The sequence below is a fragment of the Lepus europaeus genome, chromosome 4 (assembly GCF_033115175.1).
Source record: "Lepus europaeus isolate LE1 chromosome 4, mLepTim1.pri, whole genome shotgun sequence".
Classification (NCBI taxonomy): domain Eukaryota; kingdom Metazoa; phylum Chordata; class Mammalia; order Lagomorpha; family Leporidae; genus Lepus; species Lepus europaeus.
In genome coordinates this window covers 348,023-364,187 of record NC_084830.1, presented here as the reverse complement: position 1 = coordinate 364,187, position 16,165 = coordinate 348,023, and the positions used below count along the sequence as shown (strand labels likewise).

General features: G+C 69.7%; 2 protein-coding genes across 4 annotated transcripts; both read right to left on the bottom strand.

The window, feature by feature from the left end:
* Nucleotides 1–540: 540 nt before the first annotated feature.
* On the bottom strand, nucleotides 541–3,592 carry VPS28 (VPS28 subunit of ESCRT-I). Its single transcript, XM_062189420.1, has 10 exons — nucleotides 3,486–3,592; nucleotides 2,926–2,995; nucleotides 2,644–2,672; nucleotides 2,508–2,545; nucleotides 1,972–2,061; nucleotides 1,574–1,679; nucleotides 1,368–1,469; nucleotides 1,050–1,103; nucleotides 869–960; nucleotides 541–786 (listed from the first exon to the last, which is right to left on the bottom strand). The coding sequence occupies exons 2-10, from the start codon at nucleotides 2,960–2,962 to the stop codon at nucleotides 669–671; spliced, it is 666 nt and encodes a 221-aa protein (XP_062045404.1). The 5' UTR covers nucleotides 2,963–2,995; nucleotides 3,486–3,592; the 3' UTR covers nucleotides 541–668.
* Nucleotides 3,593–3,702: 110 nt separating this feature from the next.
* Nucleotides 3,703–13,694, bottom strand: TONSL (tonsoku like, DNA repair protein). Of its 3 annotated transcripts, none has more exons than XM_062187844.1 (26): nucleotides 13,615–13,694; nucleotides 13,428–13,523; nucleotides 12,450–12,592; nucleotides 12,025–12,208; nucleotides 11,803–11,932; nucleotides 11,528–11,699; nucleotides 11,333–11,447; nucleotides 10,801–10,946; nucleotides 10,573–10,725; nucleotides 10,242–10,367; nucleotides 9,943–10,120; nucleotides 8,943–9,022; nucleotides 8,777–8,866; nucleotides 8,383–8,455; nucleotides 8,130–8,293; nucleotides 7,935–8,055; nucleotides 7,139–7,827; nucleotides 6,966–7,042; nucleotides 6,470–6,623; nucleotides 6,311–6,389; nucleotides 5,682–5,983; nucleotides 5,390–5,561; nucleotides 5,096–5,271; nucleotides 4,825–4,898; nucleotides 4,433–4,566; nucleotides 3,703–3,924 (listed from the first exon to the last, which is right to left on the bottom strand). In XM_062187844.1, the coding sequence occupies exons 1-26, from the start codon at nucleotides 13,637–13,639 to the stop codon at nucleotides 3,746–3,748; spliced, it is 4,032 nt and encodes a 1,343-aa protein (XP_062043828.1). In that variant the 5' UTR covers nucleotides 13,640–13,694; the 3' UTR covers nucleotides 3,703–3,745. The 3 variants fall into 3 exon arrangements, with proteins under 3 accessions (XP_062043828.1, XP_062043829.1, XP_062043830.1); XM_062187845.1 differs by having other exon boundaries at nucleotides 6,470–6,620; XM_062187846.1 differs by lacking the exons at nucleotides 3,703–3,924; nucleotides 4,433–4,566; nucleotides 4,825–4,898; nucleotides 5,096–5,271; nucleotides 6,311–6,389 and having other exon boundaries at nucleotides 5,448–5,561.
* Between the last annotated feature and the right edge of the window lie 2,471 nt (nucleotides 13,695–16,165).

Here is a 16,165-nt window from a genome sequence, read left to right as displayed (position 1 = left end):
CTGCTGGCTTCTGCCCTGGGTCCAGAGCCTGTGCCCTGTACAAGCCCCTCTGAGCTCTCCTCAAATGCCCAGTCCTCCATGTCCAGTGCCCCTGGGCCCTGACAGGCGTCTGCTTAGATCACCTGCGGCAGTGTGCGCCCATCATGGGTGGGACCTCCCCACAACCTGTCCTGTTCCCACCTCTGCAGTGCCACTGCCTTCCCTCACTGGCCCACCCTGCTGAGGGTGACACACGGCCTCTGTGTCTGTCTCCACCTGCCCCACGGCTATGATCTGTGTGTCTCCACCTGCCCCGTGGCTGTGAATCTGTGTGTCTGTCTCCACCTGCCCCACTGAGGCCAGGTGTGGCTCCTGCAGTGCCCCTGGGTGCGGTGCCCCCAGAACTCCACGGGCAGGTGAGACAGCCATGGGGGCAGTGCTGTGCCCAGGGCTCTCGGATGTGCCTCCTGCCCAAGACTCTGACGGTACCCAGCTCAGACGGAGGCTTCTCCCCGGGCCTCTGAGCTCACAGGACCCCAGCAGACAACACACACAGCAGGCTGAGAGGTGAGCCGCCCGCAGCGGGAGGGTCACAGCGTCTTTATTGTGGGGCAGGGTCTCTGGGGTCCTGGTACCACACATAGACAGGGCACGAGGCACGGGAACCCCCACGGGGACACAGGGTGGGCTCAGGCGTGCAGGAAGCGGTTGAAGGCGTTGTAGGCCGACTCCAGGTCAAAGAGCATCTGGCGCACCTGGGAGTCGTCCAGCTCGTCCGAGGCCGACATGCCGCTCAGCGTCTGCAGCCTGGGGAGGCACAGGGCCCGGCGGGGCGGGTGTCGGCGGGCTGGCGGGCGCCGGGCAGCTGGGCCGGGCTGGGGGCACTCACCACTGGCTGACCGTCTGGCGGCCCTCGAAGTCGGCGGGCAGGTGGCTCATGCGGTGCATCGTCTCCATCAGCTCCCGCAGGTCAGGCTGAATCTGCAGGACAGGCGGCAGCTCAGCCCTGCCCCTCCCGGCCCCCCTCCCCTCCCCCCACCCAGCCCCCTCCCCGGCAGCCCCGCCCGCACCTCATCCATGGCGCGGATCTCCAGGCGCAGCTTGTCCATGATGGTGATGAAGAGCTGTGGTGGGCGGGCGCGTGAGGCTCCCAGGGCCGCCCCGGGAGGGGAGACGGCTGCAGCCCGCCCGGGCCCTGCTGCCCTCACTGTGCCCTGCCTGGGGCTCCGCGCTCACCACCCTGGGGCCGTGGGTGTGGGCAGATTCTGGCTGCCCAGAGAACAGGGGCACCCCACACAGGAGACTAGCATGCGCGCCCCTCGTGGACAGCTGGGGGGCATCAGAGGGCCCCTGGACACGGCCCGCCTCTCCGGGGTCTGTGCACCCACCGAGACGACATCGGCAATGCAGCGGTTCAGGTTGCCCTTGTCGTCCTTGATGGTGATGGGCCTGTCTTCTCTGATCCTCTCCATGGCCAGCGGGCAGTCCAGCTGGGGGTGGGGCTGAGGTGGGTGCTGGGCCTCATGGGGCCCCACCCCACACACGTGCCCAACCACACCCTCCCGCGTGTTGGGGGTGACACTGGCTCACTCACACGGAACTTGCGGCAGAACTCATCGATGGAGCTGATTTCTGAGCCCTGAACCTGCCGGAAGGCGGCTTTGTACTGGACCAGGAGCCGGGAGCAGGCTGCGGTGTACCTAGGGAGAGGCCAGCCCTCGGGTCCTGGGCAGCCGGGCTGGGCGCCAGCTCACTGGATGCCGCCCCTAGCTGCTACACAGAACGGCTGCCCCCAGCCTCCCGTTTCCTCCTTAGGCGCCGTCTGCGCCTGGGGGCAGGCTGAGCGCACCCCAGGAGCCCACTGCCCATTCCCAGCTAGGACGGCCCCAAGGCACCAGGGCGGTGGTGATGGGCGCCTGCGGCCTCACTGAGCGCCCGCTCCCGAGGCTGAGCACAGCACCATGGGACATGGGCGACAGCCGGCGGACTCACTCGTTGGGGGTGACACAATCCTTGATGTAAGCTTTCTCCAGGGCCTGCATCGTCTTCACCACCGCAAACAGCTCCGCCATGTTGTCGTACCTGCGCACGACCTATCCATCAGACCGCACGGCGGGGTGGGGACAGAGGCCTCTAGAGCCCAGCGCCCAACCCCTGCCTGGGGGCCGCCTCCTTCACCCTGGCCCTGGCCCCGTGTCCTCCAAGGCTCCCTGTGAAGGGTGGACATGGGGGAGGCCAGGCAGGCGTGGGGGGTGCCGGGCAGCCGGGGTGGACGTGGGGAGGCATTGGGGGTGCCGGGCAGCCGGGGTGGACATGGGGAGGCCAGGCAGGTATGGGGGGTGCCGACAGCCAGGGTGGACATGGGGGAGGCCAGGCAGGCATGGGGGGTGCCGGGCAGCCGGGGTGGACGTGGGGAGGCATTGGGGGTGTCGGGCAGCCGGGGTGGACGTGGGGAGGCATTGGGGGTGCTGGGCAGCTGGGGTGGACATGGGGAGGCCAGGCAGGCGTTGGGGGGTGTGTTGACTCACTTCTCCCGCTCCCGGGCATTCTTGTACAGCTTCACTTCCTGTCAGAAGAGCAGGCCGTGTGTAGCTGGCCTCGCCGCCAGGCCACACAAGCATCCGCTGCTGGCCAGTGAGGGCCAGGTGAGCGTCCCCTACTCACCTCGTACAGCTCTGGCTTGTTCCCAGGGGCTGCAACAGAGCAGGAGAGAGCTGGCCACAGTGCCGACCCCACCCCTTCTCAGCCCTGGGGGAGCTGGAGGGCCGCGTCCACCCGCCACCAGTTTGTGAGTGGGCCGGAGGGCACGTGCTAAACCTGGCCCACCCGTACCTTGCTCCCAGCTCCGTGATGTGACGTCAGAAGCTCGTTACGCACTGCGACCTTTCCCCCAGTGTCCCCAAAACTGAGTGGCAGGGGTGCCCTACGGGTCCTCGGGACACTCACCTCCCAAGCCCGGAGTGGTGGGGACCCCGTGGAACATCCTCGCAGGCTCTGGCAGCCACAGCCCTGAGACCTGGGGAACACAGCCTGTGACAACTCGGGAGCCCCCAGGCGCCCGGCCCCCACGAAGAGCCCCCAGCGAGCACGCAGAGTGCCGCTGACAGGTGAGGGGGCACAGGGAACCGGGGGGCGGGGGCAGCGGGAGGGAGGGGCCCGCCCAGTGAGGGAGGCGGAGCCGGCGGGCAGGTCAGTCCAGACATGGTGTGGTTGGGAAGCCCCCAGGCCCGCGGAAGCGCCGGGGCAGCAACACAAAGGAATCAAGAACGCCAGCCGCGTTCTCCAGGCAGGGATCAAAGGCCAGACGGGCCGCGGCGCCCACATCGCGGTCCACACCGCCGACTGGAGCGCGCTCCGCCAGGCCGCCTCGGGCCCTGGCCAGGCGCCGGGAGGACACGAACCCCACGGGCCTGGCGCCAGCCGGGGTCTGCCCGAGGTGGACGGCGCGCCCAGCAGTCAGCTCTGCCCCGGTCGCCGGCCCCTTCCCGCGGCCCTAGTCCCGGTACCTGGGCGGGATGCGCGAGTCGCCGAGATGGCGCCGGGCGGGGCTTTCCAATCGACTGCTCGGAACTCCCCGGCCTACGCCTGCGCGCCGGCACCCACCGCCCCGAGCGGCAACTCGGCGCTCGCCATCTTGCGCCTGCGCGCTGCCCGCCCGGCCCTCCCCCAGCCTCGGCGCGGTTCCGTGTGCGCCTGCGCCCCGCCCCGCCTCAGACACCAGGGAGGCCGGCTTCAGCTGCGTTTATTGGGGGCTTGGGGGCGGGGGTCAAAGGCGCCGGAAGAAGAGCTTGCGGCCGCGAAGCAGCGCGCCGGCGCCGGGCTGGAGCTGCAGCATGGCGTCGCGGTCCTCGGCGCGGAGCTGGCGGCTGCACAGTCGCAGCTCCCGCAGCCGCGCGCCGATGCGGTCCCAGAGGCCGGCGCCCAGGGGTCCCTGCACGGCACAGCCTAGGGGGAAGGGCGGCCTCAGTCCCGCGGGACCCCGGGAAAGGGCTCAGCCCGTCCCCGTCCTCAGCCTCCCCTTGCAGGAAGCGGACACACGGGGCGCCCGCAGATGTGCGCGCGAGGGTGCAGGTGCAGCCTGTCTTCGGGGGCGCCTTCCTGGAGACGCAGTCTGAACACAGGGGCTCCCCTGTGCACACCCACTTCCAGCCCTTGTCCCTGGAGGGCACCGCCTGGCCCCTGTGCAGACCCCAGCCGGCCATCCCGGGGTGCCTGCTGCTGGCCAGTTCATGCAGTGTGCCCCCAGACAGCTCCAGCGGCGGCGCACAGGCTGGGTCGGGCCACGCCGCGCAGGGAGGCCCAGAGCAGATCCCGCCGGAAGTGGGAGCCTGTGCCACCCTCACTTCGGGCTCTCTCTCCTGCCCACCATGGACAGCTGAGGGCCAAGCTGGGCGGGCCGGCTGACCCCCACCCAGCCTCGGGGAGAAGGGATTCCGGGCACACCGGGCCTCACCTGACAGTCCCAGGAAGCCGAGGCCTTGGGGCCGCTCCTGAAGGGCGCCCAGGAGCTCCTCCAGGCTGCTGCGGCTGATGTCAGGGTTGGCAGACAGGTCGAGGGAGACAAGCGAGGGGCAGACGGGGAGACAGCTGGGAGGACAGGAAGAAGGGCAGGGCTAGCACCCAAGCCGAGCGCGGCCCAGGGACTGCCGGGCTGGCAGGCCTGGGCACCTCCTGGTGCTCCCAAGAGCCAGGGTGGGGCCCTTGTGCAGGCCCTGCAGAGGGTGACAGAAGCTCTAGGAGCCCTGGGAGGGCGACGCCTGGGGGTGGGGCTGGCACTGCTCTGTGCCCCCCCAGCTCCTCGGACCTCACCTTGGGACCAGGGGCACGGGTGGGGCGGGGTGCTACCTGCCGAGGTCTCTCACAGCCTTGTCTCCCAGGTGGTTTGCAGGCAGGCTCAGGTGGGCCAGCACACAGCCTTCCTGCGCACAAGCAGAGGCCCCACACCCTGAGCCAGAGGGCAGGAGGTGTGCAGATGAAGAGCCCTCAGGAGAGCCTGGGGACCCGGGGCCTTGGAACCTGGGCTGTCCCAAACCCCACCCTCCCTCTACCCAGGTGAGCCCAGCTGTGGGAGCCGAGTCCCACATGGCGGCCTGGCAGGTCCCCGCCCTCCTTGTACCTGGGTCAAGTATCTGAGCACAGGCTCCATGAGGCCCAGGTCACTCTTGCTGGCTGCCACGGAGCCGAGCTCCAAGCGCAGGAGGGAGTGGGCTGGCAGGCTGTGCAGGGCCCTGGCAAGGGCAGGGGCACCCAAGGCATTGTAGGACAGGGACAGGGTCTCCAGGCACGTGGCATCTGCACCAGGGCCAGAACCACTGTCAGGACAGCACCCCACCCCCCCGAGCCCAGGGGGCCAGCACTCACACACCTTCCTCTGCCTAGAGTGGCAGGCCCAACCCCCGGGTCAGCTCACCCCGGAAGGCACTTCCCAGGGCTTCCTGGTGGCTCAGAAGGAAGCCGGGGCCGAAGCTGCAGGCCTGCAGGCGCAGGGTGCTGAGTGCGGGGCAAGCCTGCAGGAGGAGGGCCAGTGCCTGGCCACAGCCGTCCCCCAGCGGGTTCATGCTTAAGTCCAGCTCCTCCAAGTTCTGTGAAAGACAGGGGGCAGGGCCTGGGCTCCTAAAAGCACGGTGGGCTGGGCCTCCCTCAGGGGTCCCCTTGCACGGGGCCTGCCTGACGGCACAGCTGATGCTGGCCACCACCTTTACCTGCAGCACAGCCTGGCCTGGGAGGCCCGTGGCGAGATGGCGTAAACCTTCAGGGCCCAGGTGGTTGGAGGACAGGTCGAGGAGGACCAGGCTGGGCATGGTACCCAATGTAGCCAGCAGCTCAGCGGCACACCCGTCCCCCAGCCGGTTCCCTGCCAGCCGCAGCTCCCGGAGCGCCGTGTGGAGCTTGAGGGCCCGTAGGAGGGGCGTGAGCTGGGCCGGGCGCAGGGCCAGGGAGCAGGCACTGAACGAGGGGCCCGAGTCCTGGTGCTCCACAGCCTGCAGCACCTGCGGGTGCTCCTCTGGGGGGGGATGTGTGGGGTCAGCGGGGCCAGAGCCCATTTCCTGCCCTGAGTCCCAGGAGGCCACTCCCACAGCGGGGTGTGCGGGCCCTGACCTGTCGGCCCCCCGACAAGCTTCCTGGCCAGCCCATGGCTCACCGTATCCCACTCTTCCCACGGATAGCTGACAGCTCGTGGCTGTCTTCCTGGCTCACCTCCCCCACCCCAGACACAGAACCCATCAGACACTAGGCCAGGGAGGGGCACCCATACCCCACGGGCCGCAGACCTCGGGCTGGCCCCCTCGGCCCACCCTTCACCTGAAGATCTGGGTTCCTGGGCCCTCACCTTGCCCTAGGCTCTGGCAGGCCCGACGGTAGCGGTCAGCCAGCGGGGGGAGGTCCCATGAGCTGACTTCCGCCAGTACCTGGAAGTCACCGGCAGTGAGTGAGCCAGCGGCCTGCGGGGCCTCGTGTGGGGACCCTGGGACCAGGACCTGCTGCTCACCTCATCGTTGCTCTGCAGCACGTCAGGGATGGGGTCTTGTGGGGCCAACAGAGCCCCTTCCTTTTGAAGGGTGAGCCTGGGCAGCAGGCCACAGGTCTGGTAGTAGCGCTGGGCAGCCTGCTCGGCCAGCCAGGCCACCGGAGGGGCCTCACTGCTGCAGGACGGGGGCACACTGAGCCCAGGGTCCTGCAGCCCTGCCCAGGGCCCACAGCTCCCATAGCTCCCACCCGGCCATCTCCCTGACAGCCGCCCCCGCTCCCCCCTGGAGCACAGCACACGGCCAGCTCCTCTGGTCATTCCTAGGGCCACGGGGCCGGCCCACACCACTCCTGGGACCCAGGCTGGGTTAGTACCAGGCCCCGTCCCCCAGGCCAGGCTGCTCGAGCTCAGAGCCCCTGTCACATGTCCCACTCTCCCTGCTGCTGGCTGCCCAGGCATGGTGCTGCACTGGTTGGCAGAGGTGGCCAAGCACAGGGCAGAGCAAGTGAGGCCTTACCTGTGTGGGACAGGGATGAGGAAAAGATTATCCTGAACTCGAACCCGGACCCTGAGGGGAGGGGGCGGCACCGGACCCTAGGCAGGTGCGGGAGGGGGAGTCAGGAAAGGCAGAGGCCTCACCCCCACCTGCCCCAAGCTGGGAGCTGGCTGCGCTCCACACCATGTGCTCACCGAGGGTGGGCCTGAGGCCCTGGGGGTGCTGGGGCTCCTTGGAGGCTCTGCAGCCAGGCCGCTGTCCCCTGTGCTCCTGGGGGCACTCCAGCCCTCAGGACAGGCTGGGCGGGTCTGCTGGGCCTGGGCCCGGGGCCTGGCAGGGCACTCCTCACTGTCCTGGCCCGCGGCACGAGGCCTTCTGCTGTCCCCATTGCCCTGGGGGCGGGCTGGGCGGCCGCTCTGCCGGCTGGGGGCTTGGGGTGTGTCCAGCTCCAGCCAGTCCCCAGCCACATACTCCTCCTCAGGGATGAGTGCGGCCCGGGAGGTGGGGGCTCTGGCCAGGCCCCGAGAGCCAGACCCCAGGCGCTGGCTCTGGGCGCTGCCCACGCCGCGGATGGCCGCCTGGTAGGCTGCCCTGCCAGCACCCGCGGCAGCCGCCTCCGAGGGAGAGTGCCGGGGCCTCTTGTGAGACGGCCGGGGGTGACCCGAGCCGTCCTCGTCCTCCGAGCTGCTGCTGCTGGCCACCCAGTGCCTGCTCCTCCGAGGCCTGGTGGCCACTGGAGGAGCCCTGACGTAGGCCTGGGAGGCCTCTGCAGGTCCAGGGGTTCGAGAGGGTGGCTCCGGGCAGGGGCTCGAGGGAGGAGATGTCTCAGGGTCAAACAAATGGTTGCTGGGCACCGTCCGGGAGGCCTGGGCGCTGTGGGCAGCTGGGGAGAGAGCCAGTTGTGAGGGGCAGCCCCACCCCACCCCGTCCCGCCGCCTCTGCGGCCCTAGGTGTGCTCCAGGGGCCTGGGGGAGAGGGGACCCTGCCTGCCTCGGCCCGCAGTCGCCTGCAGCAGCCTCTCCATGGCCCCAGCCTTCTGCCGCGTCTCCAGGTCGAGCTCCTTGCAGTACAGCTTCACCCATTGCTGCAGCGTCTCCAGTGGACTGTGGCCCTGCACGGCACCTGGTGAGCAGGAGCACAGCGCCCCCCCAGCCCCCCCCCAGCCCCCGCCCGGCCCCTGCTCACCTTCTTGGTCCGGAGAGTAACGGACGCGCCCCGCTCAATGAGCAGCTCAGCCACCTCGAAGTGGCCGCAGTTGAGAGCGTCATGCAGGGGCGTGATGCCCTCGCAGCCCTGGCCGCCTGGGTCATCCACCGCGGCCCCATGGTCCAGCAGGAAGCGGACGATGTCTGTGGACAGGCGGGACGCAAGCTCCGTGCCCAGGGCCCTCCTCAGACCCCGCCCCGCCCTGTGCCAGCCCCCACTGTCACCCACTCACCCAGGTGCCCGTGGTTGCAGGCCTCGTGCAGAGGTGTCCAGCCACAGTAGTCCCGAGGGTTCACAGGGTGGCCCTGTGTCAGGGACAGCAAGAGCCTACCCAGTGCATCCCAAAGCCTGGCCCTGGCCCGTCTTGCAGCCCCCACGGGCCCTCTGTGGCTCTGCCTGGCACTCTCCTGCCACAGCCCAGGTCTCGCCCGCGAGGAAGGCACGCCTGCCCCCTGAAGCCCGCTTCCCACCCCTTGTGGAAAGACGACTCGGCCGGTCAGGGGCAGGCAGGGCCGGTCCTCACCCTGGCCTGGTCAGTGCTGGCTGCCTCAGACTGTTCAACACCGGAGACCCTGCCCAAACCCACAGCTCCCTCGCAATGGCTCGGGCCCAGTGGTCTGCCCCACCTGCCTCACGAGGTCCTGGACACGGCGCAGCTGGCCTTCGATGCAGGCCCGATGCAGCAGGGTCTCCCCCATGTCGTTGCGCCGGTTCCACTGTGAGTACACAGAGGCATGAGAGGCAGGGCTGCTGAGCTGAGGGGCGGGGTGGGACGGGGGACCACATCCTCACCTTGTCCACCTTCCGCCGGCCCAGGCAGCCCTGCAGCTCCTCGTCCTCGAGCTGCTGGGACAGGCCGTCAGCGTCTTCCTCTGGAACAGAGCCCAGCCCACAGCCCCATGTCAGCCTGCGCGGGGTGAGAAGCCCCCACTTCACCTCGGCTCCCAACCTTGTGAGCCGGGGCGGCAGCCAGAGAGGGTGGACTTGGGCAGGTAGCCCCGGGGCTCCTCAGCCAAGCCCGCGTCTCAGCATACCCCTGGCCCTGCTGGCAGGCCCTCTCCCAGAGGAACTGCACCCTGACCCTGTCCACTAGTGTGCTGGTCTCTTGCCCCTGCCCTGTAGGTCAGTTTCCTCCAGCCCAAACTGTCCACTGCCCCTCACCTGGGAGGACCCAGGTCACTCCCTTCAGCCTGGCACACGCTCGGCTCCCAGCCACCCGAGCTCCGCCTTCTCCCTGCCTGTCCTGGCTGGTCCAGCCCTCTCCACACCGTCCTTGCTCATGGCTCCTTGCTGGTCCCAGGCCCTGCCCCCTCCTCCCCACCCTCCCCCGGCAACCCCTGCTCACACCTGCTGGCCAGTCACACCCACCCGCTTCCTCCTCCAAGGCACAGTTGCCTGGGGCCTGCTCCAGGTTCTGGAGGCCGCCCTAGGTACGCCATGGCCTTCCCTGACTCCACCCCCCAAGCCGCTCTCAGCTCCAGCCGGGCCCCACATCCACCTGTGTGGCTGACCGTACCAGCCTGGGGAGGACTCAGGGATGTGCTGGGCTGCTGTGTGATACGTCCTGCCTGGCCTCGCCTGGACGGCACACAGCCCTCAAACACACCACTGGCCCCCGGCTGATGTGCACAAAGCCCCCAGCGCCAGCCCCTCCAGGAAGGGCCGGCCTGCTCCCCTGCCCACGTCCAGGGAAGCAAGGGGCACAGCCCAGAGCAGGCTCCCTGGGGGCACAGCGCCAGCTCTCAGCAGGGCCAGGGAGAACACGCAGGTGCAGCTGCACGGCGGCCCTCACCGCTCTCCGAGAGCTCCGGCTCACTGGCCTCCCAGGCCTCGCTGGCCTCTGCCTCCCCCTCCTCCTCCTCCTCCTCCTCCTCCTCCACACGGAGCTCCTGCAGTCGGACTTCAGTGCCGTGGGCCTCCTGCGGCTGCAGCCTCAGCTGCACGGTGTGGAGGTGCCGCAGAACCTGCCTCTGGGGAGCAGCGGGGAGTCCAGTTCAGAGGCCCCTCTCAGGGCTGGGGGCAGGGGGTGCAGAGCAGAGGCTGGGTTTGCTGGGGACCTGGTGAGGGTGGGCACGGTGTGGGCTCCTGCACCTGCAGCTGGTGCTGCTGGGCCTGCTGGGCACAGCTGAGGGCCTTCTCGAAGCAGGGGGCCAGCAGCTCGTACGCGTCGCCGGCCTCCTCACGGGACAGCGCAATGTTGAACCAGGTCTGGGCCTCCTGGGGCAGGAGGAAGGAGGAAGTCAGGCTTCGGCCACCACGGCCAGCCGGCCACAGCCATGGCCCAGTTCCCCACACGCCCCATTCTGTGCCCAGCTCCTAACTGCTCGAGGCCAGCAGTCCAGGCGGGCACTGGCCATCCACGCACACCCCTCGAGGTGGCTGTGGGGCGACCCGCACCCTGGGCGGCGAGCAGGGGCGTCACCTCCAGGGCGTTGCCATGGCGCAGCCTCAGCTCCTCTCGGTAGTGGTGCTCGGCCTGGCGGTGCTGCTTCATGTCTCCCAGGGTGGTGGCCAGCGACACGTGGATGACGGCCAGCTCGGGCCCCGGCCTCTGCAGCAGCTTGGCGAGACGCAGCTAGGGGGCCGGAGCAGTGAGGTGGGGGCCGCCTCCCTGGCCTGGCCCCTCTGTACCTGCCCCCAAGCCACACACCTGCTTCTGGTACGCCTCAGCCGCCCTGGGGAAGTCGCCTGCCTTGGAGAACAGGTCCCCCAGCTGCTCACAGACGGCCATGGCGCCTTGAGGGTCACTGCCCTCGGCTTCCTCCAGCTGCTGCTGCAGCCGGACCACCGCCAGCACTGCCAGAAAGGGTCTCGTGAGGGGGCGTGCCACGCCTCCACCTGCCCGCCGACAAGGGAGTGGCAGGAACCCGACTCGAGGGGTCATCTTAGGGTTAGCGGTAACACATGGAGCAGTCCGAGACGGCGCCTAAGCGCTGAGACCCACGCTGCGCCGCCACCTGCTCTCCTGGCCCACAGTCCTCAGTGAAGGTGCGGCCAGTTCCCGCCACCCTCCAGAGCGACACACACTCGAGAAAGAAGGGGTCTCCTCCCAACGAGGACCCGTCCCTTGGGTTGGAAGAGACCCCACACGGAAGCTGCCACTTCCCCGAGGACATGTGCTCCCCCCCCCCCCCGTGGGGCAGAAGGAAGCCCCCCCCCCCCCCGGCCTCCTCGCCTCTCACCATACTTGAGGCTCTGGCAGACGGCCGTCCTCTGCAGAGGCTTCTGGGAGCCCAGCCTGTAGGCCTTCTTCAGGGCTCGTTTGGCAGCCAAAAAATCCCCCAGGTCTTGGAGGATCTGAGGAGCAGCGGGAGAGGCTGGCAGACGCCCGGGGCCCAGCCCGCCCAGGCCGAGCCCAGGGCCGGGGCAGCGGGTACCTGTGAGACCGCCACGCAGCACTCGCTCTCCATGAACCGCTTCTTCATGGCGCGCGCGCACTCCCGGGCCCCCTCCAGGCAGCGCATGGCCTGGGAGAGCTGCCCTTCACGCCAGTGGATGGTTCCCAGGTTGTAGCGGGCACGGAACAGGTCCTCATACAAGTGGTTCTGCCTGTGGGCGCAGGCGTGACGGGCGCTCAGGGTGGCGACACGCAGGGCACACCCAGCCAGTCCAGCCCTGCCCTCTCCCCGCAGGGCACGTGTGCGGGTCTCACTCAGCGAGGAAGATGCTCTTCTTGAAGTAGGCGTTGCACAGGGCCGTCTGCTGCAGGCTCTCAAAAGTGAGGCCCAGGTTGAGGTAGAGCCTGGTCCTCATCTCGCTCAGCTCCCGCGGAGTCAGCACCCCTGGAAGACGCCCCCGCGGTCACAGCCTCCCCTACCCCCGGCTGCTCCCCTCACCGTGGGAGCCAGCATGGCCGGAGCTGAGGTGGACCCACCTTCCAGCTTCTCGTCAACGATAGCCAAGCTCTTCTCAAAGGCCGCCTGCGCCTGCAGCAAGGCCTCCCTCGACTGGGAGTGGTCGTGGATGTCCAGGTGGGTGCGGCCTATGGTGGCCCAGGCCCTCTGCAGCTCGGTGTGGTTGGATAGGGAACCAGCCAGCTCCAGGTAGCGCTGCTGGTGCTGGCGTGGACAGAGACCGATGCTGGGAGCTCACCCCGCCTCAAGCGAACCCCACCCAGGGCAGAGCAGGCCAGGCCGGCCCGGCTCCTTCTGTCCCGCGCCCAGGGCCGTCAGTGCGATGGCTGCGGCACGGCATCAGGGCAGAGGGGCGACAGGGACCCCGCCGCGGGCGCGACCCCCGGGAACCACACTTCCGCCCACAGCTTCTGCTCTCGGCTCCCTAGGCGGAGGCGCCGCGCACCTGCAGGGCAGCCGCGAAGTCCTCCAGCTCCGCCAGGCGCTCCCCGATCTTGCGGTGCGCCACCGCGCAGCCCAGGCTGTCGCCCGCGCCCTCCAGGAGCTGCAGCTCCCGCCGGTGCTGCTCCAGCGCCTCTGCGTAGCGGCCTGCGGGGAGGACACCGGGCGATCGCTGTCAGGGCCGCCCCGCCGCCCACCACCCCGCCGCCCCGCAGTCCCGTTGCCCCGCCGCCCACCGCCCCGCAGCCCCGCAGCCCCGCAGCCCCGCCGCCCACCGCCCCGCAGCCCCGCAGTCCCGCCGCCCACCGCCCCGCCGCCCACCACCCCGCAGTCCCGCTGCCCCGCCGACCCGCAGCCCCGCCGCCCCGCAGTCCCGCCGCCCACCACCCCGCAGCCCCGCCCCGCCGCCCACCACCCCGCAGTCCCGCTGCCCCGCCGACCCGCAGCCCCGCCGCCCCGCAGCCCCGCCGCCCACCACCCCGCAGCCCCGCCCCGCCGCCCACCACCCCGCAGTCCCGCTGCCCCGCCGCCCCGCAGACCCGCAGCCCCGCCGCCCCGCAGTCCCGCCGCCCGCCGCCCCGCCGCCCCGCCGCCCCGCCGTCCGCCACCCCGCAGTCCCGCCGCCCACCACCCCGCAGCCCCGCAGCCCCGCCCCGCCGCCCGCAGACCCGCCGCCCCGCCGCCCCGCAGTCCCGCCGCCCACCGCCCCGCAGTCCCGCCGCCCACCACCCCGCAGCCCGCCGCCCACCACCCCGCAGCCCCGCCCCGCCGCCCACCACCCCGCCGCCCCGCAGTCCCGCCGCCCCGCCGCCCGCCGCCCCGCAGTCCCGCTGCCCCGCAGTCCCGCTGCCCCGCCGCCCACCACCCCGCAGCCCCGCCCCGCCGCCCGCCGCCCCGCCGCCCGCAGCCCCGCCGCCCCGCCGCCCACCACCCCGCAGCCCCGCAGCCCCGCCCCGCCGCCCCGCCGCCCGCCCGCGCTCACCATGGCCGGCCAGCAGCTCCCCCAGCTGGTGGCAGCAGGCTGCCTCCTCACGCAGCTGCCCGCTCCTCTGGGCCTTGGCTTGGGCCTTGCTCAGCTCTGCCAGGAACAGGGAGGCGGGGAGCTGAGCCTCCGCCCGGGGCCCCTTCCCTCCTCCACGCCCCCGGCACTCGGGCCCCGCGGGACTCACGGCGAAGCTCGCGCTCCAGGCTCATACTCCGGTCGTCGCCGCCGCCGCCGCCGCCGGCTCGGACTTCCCGCGCGGCGCCCACGGCCCCGCCCCCTCGCCATCGCGCTTGCCCGGTCCCGCCCCTGAGGGTGCGCATGCGCGGGATGGCGGCGCAGAGCGTTCTGGGAAGTGTAGTCCGCTCTCCTGAGGCATTCTGGGAGTGGCCGTCCGCCTGGCGCTGGGGCGGCTCGGGAGGGTGGACTCCTTGCCATCGCGGCCGCCGGGTGCCGGACAGTCCACCTCACGGTCCGCTGCGGACGCCGTACTTCCTGTAGAAATGGAGGCGCGCACAGAAGGCCTGCTTTCACGAGCAGCTCTGTAGCTGAACGGCAGAGACGAAGCCCTTCGGCGGGCGCGCTCCGCCGGTGCCGGCACGGGCTGGGCCGGAGCTCGGCCGGGTGTCCCGCGCCTGGCCGGACCCGCCGCCTCCCAGGGTGCGCATCAGCGGGAGCGGAACTGGGGCCCGCGCGCCCCGTGCGCGGCGCAGGGGGCTCTCCCGGCACGCAGCCCCACCGCTGGGCACCGTCGTGGGAAGGGCGAGTGTGTTTTGCAATACCGCTTGCCCGAACGATTCCAAGGCGGTGTTTTGTGTTGAGAAGCAAGCCGGCCATGGAGGCCCCAGCCCCTCCGCGCAGACAGACCTGCCTGCTTGAACGCCGGCTCCGGCCCACGCGGGCGGTGACCTGTAGCCCGCGACAAGGTCACGGCAATAAAACTGTCACTGCTCCGTGCTCCGTCTCACACGCACCTGTCACCGTGACACTTCCCAGCTTCCTGAGGAGGGGGTACTCGAGCCCCACCCCCAGCTGCACCCCTCCTGCCTCCAGCTCCACATGAAGGGTGGCACCGGGGCATCTGAGACTTGCTGGAAGGAGCTGACAGAGAGGGACATCGCCCTCTCCGGTTCACTCCCCAGAGGGCTGTGACAGCCAGGGCTGGGCCAGGCGGAAGGCAGGGGCTTCCTCCAGGATTTCCACCTGGGTGCCGGGGCCTTGGGGCAGCCTCCACCTAGGCCAGGCTTCCTCAGGCTGTGAGCAGGGAGCTGCGTCAGAAGGGGAGCAGCCGGGACCGGGACCCTGACGGGCAGCGGCTTATCCGGCCCCCGCGGCTCTCCCCGGCATGCCGGTGTCTCCACGCTGTGTGTAAATCTTGTCGCTTGGCTAGCCTCCGCCTGCGTCTCATCCTCTAGTTCTCACTGGGATAAGAACACGGACACCGCCATCCACGACACCGTGGCCCAGGCGTCTCACCTGCACGTATCTGGAATCCCGTGACTGGGGTTGCCCGGGGCCTCAGCCCCTGTGCTGCACCATGTGGGTGCTCACGGCCACCTTGGGGCCGTGCCCTTGGGGTCGCAGCTGGTGCACAGTCCACCGATGCGGCTGCACCCTCATGGGTGACCCACGCAGACCCAGTGAGGAGAACCTCCCAGCTGTGTATACAGGGTGTGGGATAAGACTTGGAGGCTGGGGGCTGCTGCCCTCAACGCTGGCATATCACAGCGCTGGCTTGAGTCTTGACTGCTCTGCTTCCGACCCAGCTCCCTGCGAAGGCCCCAGAAGAGGACTAAGTACAGGAGCCCTGCCTCCCACGTGGGAGACCTGGGTGCAGTTTCTGGCTTCTGGCTTGAGCCTAGCCTAACCCCGACCATGGTGGCCACTTGGGGAGTGAACTGCAAGATGGGAGGTCTTGCTCTCTCTCCCTTTCTCCCTTCCTCCCTAACTTGACCTTTGGAATAAAATAACCTTAAGAAAGCAACAACCACCAGGACTCAGAAGCCTGCTTCACTGACCACTTGCTCCCGCACAGCACAGCTGTGAGGCTGGAGGGCCCGGGGAGCAGGCACCAAGGCACAGACCAGCTTAGAGCGGGGTCTGGGAACTACGGCTCAGTGGGCAGGGTGCCGCCACCCCTGCACTGCTGGGAGACCACACACTCCGTGCCCTGCAGCCCTGGCCTCCGGAGACCCCTCTCCCCTCTGCCCGCCGCCTGTGTGTGAGGCACTGCCAGGGCTGTCTTCTGGGGAGGAAGCGAGATGAAACACTGTTTGGGATACTTTTAAAACTACAGGAGCACACAGAAAATATCCAAAAAACACCCAGGCCACAAAAGTGACAGGGACATCATTTCCAACAGAGGTAAAACACTTCCTGCTCCACGCTGTAAAAACCACTTTTATTATTTGTGTAAGTAAATGCCTCACTTTGGGTGAACCGAGGGAAGTGGCGCTCTCAGCACGGAGGGTGAGGCCTGTGGTAGCCGAGGAGGCTGGGCCCTCACGGCTCTGCCCTCAGGTGATGTGGGGTCCTGAGACACAGCAGGGCCATGGCCCCCCAGGGTGATGATGCCGCACAGGGGTTTGTGGCCTCAGCCCCGGGGGAGGGGGGTGGAGGGGAGGCTCAGCTGCTATGGCGAGTGCTGCTCAGGGCACGGGGCCACCCCGGTCTTCCCAGCTCCCCAGACACACCACGGGCGCCTGGGTGCTGCCCTTGGGCCGTTCCCACTCCAGGAC